The sequence below is a fragment of the Vicia villosa genome, linkage group LG2, assembly GCF_029867415.1.
Source record: "Vicia villosa cultivar HV-30 ecotype Madison, WI linkage group LG2, Vvil1.0, whole genome shotgun sequence".
Taxonomy (NCBI): Eukaryota; Viridiplantae; Streptophyta; class Magnoliopsida; order Fabales; family Fabaceae; genus Vicia; species Vicia villosa.
This window is the reverse complement of record NC_081181.1, coordinates 169,092,658-169,099,547: the sequence shown is the minus strand read 5'-3', so window position 1 is coordinate 169,099,547 and position 6,890 is coordinate 169,092,658. Positions and strand designations below refer to the sequence as shown.

General features: G+C 33.0%; 1 protein-coding gene across 1 annotated transcript; it reads right to left on the bottom strand.

Moving 5' to 3' along the window:
* Positions 1–1,780: 1,780 nt before the first annotated feature.
* Positions 1,781–6,653, bottom strand: LOC131652918 (uncharacterized). The gene is made up of 8 exons (XM_058922909.1): positions 5,657–6,653; positions 4,179–4,475; positions 3,852–3,977; positions 2,927–3,007; positions 2,690–2,749; positions 2,532–2,606; positions 2,328–2,382; positions 1,781–2,203 (listed from the first exon to the last, which is right to left on the bottom strand). Exons 1-5 carry the CDS (start codon positions 6,525–6,527, stop codon positions 2,721–2,723), a joined length of 1,404 nt encoding a protein of 467 aa, XP_058778892.1. The 5' UTR covers positions 6,528–6,653; the 3' UTR covers positions 1,781–2,203; positions 2,328–2,382; positions 2,532–2,606; positions 2,690–2,720.
* Between the last annotated feature and the right edge of the window lie 237 nt (positions 6,654–6,890).

Genomic DNA, 6,890 nt, shown 5'->3' with positions numbered 1-6,890 from the left:
TAAAACTTAAACTCGTTTATTATATATTTTATTATTTAATTTTTATAATTTAAAATATTGAATATATGATTAATATTTTGATTTCTATTTTATTATTGTTTATTTCTTTTATTTTATTATTTAATTTTTAAAAAAAATTACGTATTTTATTTTAATATCTTAATTTTTTGTCTCCATATTTTATATAAAAAAATAAAATTTAAACTCAATTAAATCAAATTTCTTAGTCAAACTCGAGTAGGGATGGCAATGGCCAGGGTACATAATACCCGTCCCCATATCCGCGGTTAAAATAAATCTCCGTACTTGAGTCTAAACCCGCGTGGGCACCAATGTTCATACCCGTATCCGTGCCTTATAGGTACCTCAATACCTATCCCTGTGGGCGTTTACACGCGTTTGTGGTAAAATTAAATCGATTAATTATAAAATGTTATATAATTTTAAGTTTGTTAACAATATTAAAAAAAATTATGCATGTTATTGTTAAATTCAGAAATAAATAAACATTTTTATTAAAATGTGTAATAGTTTAATAGCAAGATTTTTTTTAAAATTGATAAACATGCATATAATAATATAAATGATATTCTATAAATATGTAGTGCGGGTATGGGGCGGGGTGTCGGGGTGGATAGTAAGATACCCTTGTCCGCACCCATACCCGCTTATTTTAATGGATAATTATCTAGTCCGTACCCGTATCCATTTTGTGGCCGTTTACCCTACCCATTGTAAGTATTTTTTGCGGGTACCAATAAGATATGAGTCAAATTGCCATCCTTAAACTTGAGATAGGTTTAGATGGATATCTATAAATAGTTCTGTCTCATAATAAGTGCGTGATTCTTTAAAAAACGATTACATTTGTTGATTTTAATGATAAAATCAGTACTATCATATATTAAAATACTCTTATTTATTATAAATAGTAGAGTAGTTAAAAAACGTAGAAATTAATAAATAGAGATATAATACTGAGAAAAATAAATAAATATTTTATTAATATTGTAAAGAGATATATTTTGAGACGTAAAAAAATTGTAAATCAAACAATTATTATAAAACCGATAGAGTATATTCGAGATATGTTATTAGGCAATCCCTTGAGAATAATATCTACGGCCATGTGATCAGTCATTATCATTTCTTTCTCTATCACTCCAATAAATTTCATATTATAATTACATCATTCTATTCTCCTCTCACAATATCTTTATTCTTTATTATTGTTGTATAAATATATAATGTTCATAAGATGTTAGAACTGCACATAAAAATTGGATCTAATAACTTTGGATTTAAGAATATTTATAAAATGATTCCTTATATCAATTAGGTAAGAATCATTTATTATTCTTCAATTTATTTTAAAAAAATAGTACAAATATTTATCTATGAAAAAATAACACAGAAAAAATATTATAATTAAAAAGTAAAAATATGTTTCACAACAAAACCATGCCTCTAAAAGAATTCTAAGTATTCCCTTTTAACTTTCAATTATAAAAATTCTTGTTTTTGTTTTATTTTAAACCAAATATGTTTTCGGTTTGTTTTTCATAGCTGATCAATAAATTTGTGATGTAGAATCTAAAATTCAAATGCAATTTACTTGAAATTTGTCTCTAAAATCATGTTCTTGCATACCATTTTGTTTGCTTAAAATAATTTTTTTATTTTCAAATTTTCTACCTCAAATAATAAAAACATAATGATGGCTAGTCATCCTGAAGAATTTATATTAAAAATTCTCAAGTTAATAAAAAATGTCAAACAGTGTCACAAAATTATGCTAGTTATAAACTCAAATAAGTCAATTCAAACATTAATTTAATTATTACATCAACAATAAAATAAAACTCTTTAACTCCACAAAACACCTTTTATAAATATAACCAAACAAAGCTAGAATGAGAAAAGTGCAATCAAATAAATACTAGTCCAACAAGCAGAGCAGCAAAATTGCCAAGATCATGCTTTCTATGTCAAAACCCTGCTCAGTTCTTCGGCTAGAAAACCATGATTTCAGCCAAATCTCCATAAGATTGGCATTAAACAAGTTGGTGAATCATGTAGTCTTGCTGTTTGCTGTGACAGGTTTTGCAGGACAGATGACATTAAGCTGTTGAATAACGCAGCACCACAGTTGTCGGCCACTGCGATATTTAACCAATCCCAATCCCATGAACCCGATAAAAATCTAAAACAATCAAGAATTGACGACTTAGTTCACAATCAAGAACCTTGTTTCGGAGGAGCCATACATACCCCAAAACAAGTTTCAAAACAGATGAGAACCGAGGCAATCTGAAAAACTTACATACCTTTCAAGTTTCCGGTATCTTAAAGATGCACTACATGGCGAGACAACCAGAGGACCTAACTCAAGAATTAAGGACAAACCAGCAAGGTTATTCGCATAATTAAATGATGGGAATAAAAATTATAGAAAAATATTAGCTAGATCATTGAATGCAACATTTCACTGTTGCAAAAATAAATGTATTTTGATTAATGAAAACACTTACTTTGAAAGATTAAGTATCCTGGAACCACACAAGTTTATGCATTAGATCGTCAAGGTAGTCAAGATGATCGATTTCCTACAAACGGAGCTTATATCAAAACATTGTAGCAGAGTAAAGACACAGATCAGTGAGACGCGCAATGATAAAAAAATGCTTACCAGATGAAAGAGATGAAAAATAGAAGCAACTTCAGGAAATTGCATGTGCATATAAGCTTCCTGTTGAACGGAAGAATATACAAACCGGTAAATAACAACAATACTAACCAAGTCTTTTCCCACTAATTGGGGATACATGGATCAAACGACCATATTGTTTTATCAAGAATATGCAAGAATGTCTTTGTATGAAGAATTGAATATCAAGTCACGCAAGGAAAGAAAAACAAATATTACCTTGTCCAAGAATCAGAATGGAGTTTGCAGATATAGAAATGATATCTTGGATCTTCTCACTAGAGAAAAGAACTTGAGTAACTGAAACAGATATAGGTTACATAGATTATGAAGACAATTGAGAATGTAGACAGAAGCTCTCAAAAGGCAAATAAGCATTGGTATGCCGAATTAAAAAGGAATGAAATAAATAATAGAACTCCAATTGAATTCTAAGAGAAAGAATGTTACACCTATCTTACAATTTGCAAAAGTTGAATAGCTAGTACATAGTTGAAGCAATTGAATCATTGACTCCAATCTTTGCTTCGATTTCTAAGTGTACTTACATTATAAATTATGAATATGTTAGAAACATGTATGCTTTAGAATGTAAGGCTTCAATATTCTTTTTGTCCCTTCAAACATCTCCATTCGGATTTTGTTTCCTGTAAATTTATTTTTTTTAGCCTTCATCTGTGTAATGTTCAAACCATCCATTTTTTGTCTCAGCAATCGGTAGCTTTTACAAAACACTAACATGGCTAATGGAACTCCATCTGGCACATTTGATCAATAATCTCATCAGTGGCTCCACATTGAGCTCTAACACCCATGTCAACATTTCATTTCGGTAACGGCCATTGATTGCATGGACCAAAAACGAACAGATTGAAGTTGAACATCACAAAGTTGGAAAATAAAAATAAAATTACAGGACCCAAAAGAAAAAAGTAAGATATTTGCAAGGAAGAAAAGAATATTCAAGCCAAAATTTATTTATTTTGGTTAATGAGAAAAATTGAGCTGCAAGGTCACTTATTAGCGGAAATCATATCAATTTCACACTCCGCTCTGCCATATAGATTACACACATGTAAAGCAACTTCAAGAATTAGGGTTTAATAAATAATTTAAACAATTAAGTAATCAGAAGTTTGAAAACCTGGGAGATGCATAGACTTTTTTTCATTGCTATCATTTTCATCTGCTTCGTTTAAAGCATTCTCCGTGTCCATCGTGAACATGTGCACAGAATGGCATCCATCTGATATCCAGATAGTCTGTGATGCTGCAGGGTAATAAGAAAATTTTAGTTGCTGAGAGAAACTGAGTAAACAATTTTAGCCGAATGTTTCTTCAACCCTAACAAAAAATTGTTAAGTGTTTTGCAAGTTTTGCTCCTTTCAAAATTAAATCTATCACCGAGAAAACATAGACAAACTAAATTTTGAATAAATATTAAATAAGACAAAGAAAGTGAGAGACTAACTTGTAGATTCATCAAGATGAACAGCCAGACTTTGCACTTTCATGACACGAGGTAGCTGCTTCACATGACCAGTGATATCTACTCCAAGGCCAGAATTGTAAATGGATAGCAAATGTAAATCCCCATGGGAGTCCAAGATCAGAAACATCCTTTGGGACAGAGCCTTAATGGAAATAGCCTTTACAGATTTGGATACCTTTGGCATGGATTTTGTTTCAGCCTCGTTTCCCTTCAATGCCAAAAAGCATGCACCTCCATCTTTGTTGTCATGTTTATATTTAACACTTGTTTGCTTTACTGAAAGTAAAAATACATAAATTAAATAATATACTGAGGAATATACGTAACAGACAACAATTATGCAGAGAATCAAGCATCACGACCACGGGATTCCCACTAATCTACACATTAAGGAAAATTTAGGGAGATAAAAAGTATATGTCCAGTTAGCTAGCAATAGATTCCAATTGTCAGACAAGAAATTCAAACAAAGGACATACTCTTTTATTTGAATCAGCGGTGCTCTATAAAGACAGAAACTGGCAAACAGGAACAAACAAGCTTGAAAACAAATAAAAAAAAAAACACCAAAAGAGGGCAACCCAAGCAACAACCAACTGAAACCTGCAAGCCAGACAGAAACTCACAACCACCAAACACCAAAAGAACCAAGCCAACCGACTCCTGATCTGATCCAGACTAAAGCCACTGCACAACAGACCTCCCAGCACAAAAGAGGGCAGCTGGCCACCCAGCACACCCCTAAATACCAAGCCAAATGAGTGGGTCCTGCTCCCACTCTAACAAGGAAACCTCAAAACCTGGAACCAAAAAACACTCTCGCCTAAAAATAATTTTATTCTGCATAATCCTTTATTCAGCATAATCCAAATAGACGAGACAACAGAATGTCAGGTCGAAATCAGGCATAAAGAGATCACCCTTCCCTCCTATAAACCCAGCACCAAATCAAACATCCCTAAAATGCTGCAAAGGGCCCAACTTCCCCAACCATCTAAACACCCTATACCAGATGGCTGAAGCAAACTCACAAGACAATGTTAGGAACTTGGTACTCTATTAGAAAGCAAGGGGAAAATCTTCCCTGCATACAGATACGAAGTTGTAAAATTACGAAGATCAGCACCACATCCCCATCCCAGAGGCCCTAATTCTCTCTCAAATAACAAGATACTCTCCCTCAAAACCCCTTATATTATTTATAGCCAACATCCCTTATTTCATCTAACTATCCAATCAGCCAACTTACTAACCCTCTAAATAACAGTTACAAACAGAACATAACAAATCAATGAATATACCGAAGAAAATAAACCGACGGGTAAGATTCTAAATTCAAACAGAAAAATAGTTGAGATCAATATCCATACATCAATCAAAGCAAGCACCATGTAACATATATAGCATGCTTATTACCAACCACTAATAATGTACCAAAAAGTTAAATAAGTACCTACCAGCAACTCCATTCTTCCCCTCCAATCCACCATTACAGGTTGCCTCATCACCATCAACACCACCGCGGGTTTTCCCTCCTCGATCTCCCCCACCTTTATACTTCCTATGATGATCACCATTTGGCAATTTATTCAAACCCGATTTCAAATTCGAATTCTCAACTCTCCTAACAACCATTTTCCCTTTCACCAACCTCCTCAGTCCAAAAACCCTAACCCCATTCTCTTCTCCAAGAACCAAAAACCCAAACGAAATACTCAAAGACCAAACCGGTCTCGAACACCGAATCACAGCACATTTCATCAATCTCAATCCACCACCCTCTTCATCCTCCACCATCTTAACAGCAAAAACCCAAACTTTAAAACTCGAAACGGAATAAACCGCGAAATAGTTAACAGACCCAACAACCTTAACAGAAACCCCGTGTTTCGCATCCATCAAAACCCCTAATTCAGGTTCAAACCGAAGAAACCCACTCTGCGACCCACATGAAATACGATTAACCCTAGAAAAACAGTTGGTGATTCTATTAAGGATGTAAAACCGGAGGAGAATTTGAGAACCAGCTCGATGGGGTCCACAAACGAGAAAGATAACAGAATTAGGGTTTGCAGAATTTGGGGATTGTTGAAGAATTAGAAAAGTGGAGGAAGAAGAAGGTTTAGGAATTAGGGTTTGTGGAAATTGAAGAGAGGAGGAAAGAGAGAGAGGTGAATAAGAAGGGAAGAGAGAAATTGAGGAGTTGGAGTGAGTGATTGCAAGGGAAAGAGTAGTGGGTTCAAAGAGAATGGAAGTTGTTGTTGTGTGAGGGGAAGAGAGAGAAGATGGGGTTGGAAGGGTTAACTTGGAAGATTGAAGAAGAACCATTAGAGAGGGAAGATGAAGAAAAAGAGTTGATTTTGATTTGATTGGGAAATTGTGGGAAGAAGAAGAAGAAGAGAGGAACAACCTATGTTGCTTGTTGTCTGGTTGGGACTTGTTGATTTTTTGTAATTGACCTAGTTAAATTGATTGAATTAATTAAGGATCGATTTGATTTTATAATATTATATAATTTTAATTAAATAAAAAATTACAAAAAAAAAAAACAACTAAATAAGAAATTGATTTAGGTAAATTTTTATAAAAATTAAATTAAATATTCTTTTAATAATTTTTTTAGATTTTAAAAGATCACTTAAAATTAAAGTTATTTTGAATAACCATTCTAAAAATTATTTTTGAAATATT

Excerpts from the sequence above, each read along its gene's own strand:
- LOC131652918 (XM_058922909.1), bottom strand. The coding sequence starts at position 6,527 with ATGGTTCTTCTTCAATCTTCCAAGTTAACCCTTCCAACCCCATCTTCT. Across the intron at positions 3,978-4,178 it reads TCATCTTGATGAATCTACAA|CATCACAGACTATCTGGATA; the intron begins GTTAGTCTCTCA and ends ATTACCCTGCAG. Across the intron at positions 3,008-3,851 it reads AAAGTCTATGCATCTCCCAG|TTACTCAAGTTCTTTTCTCT; the intron begins GTTTTCAAACTT and ends TATCTGTTTCAG.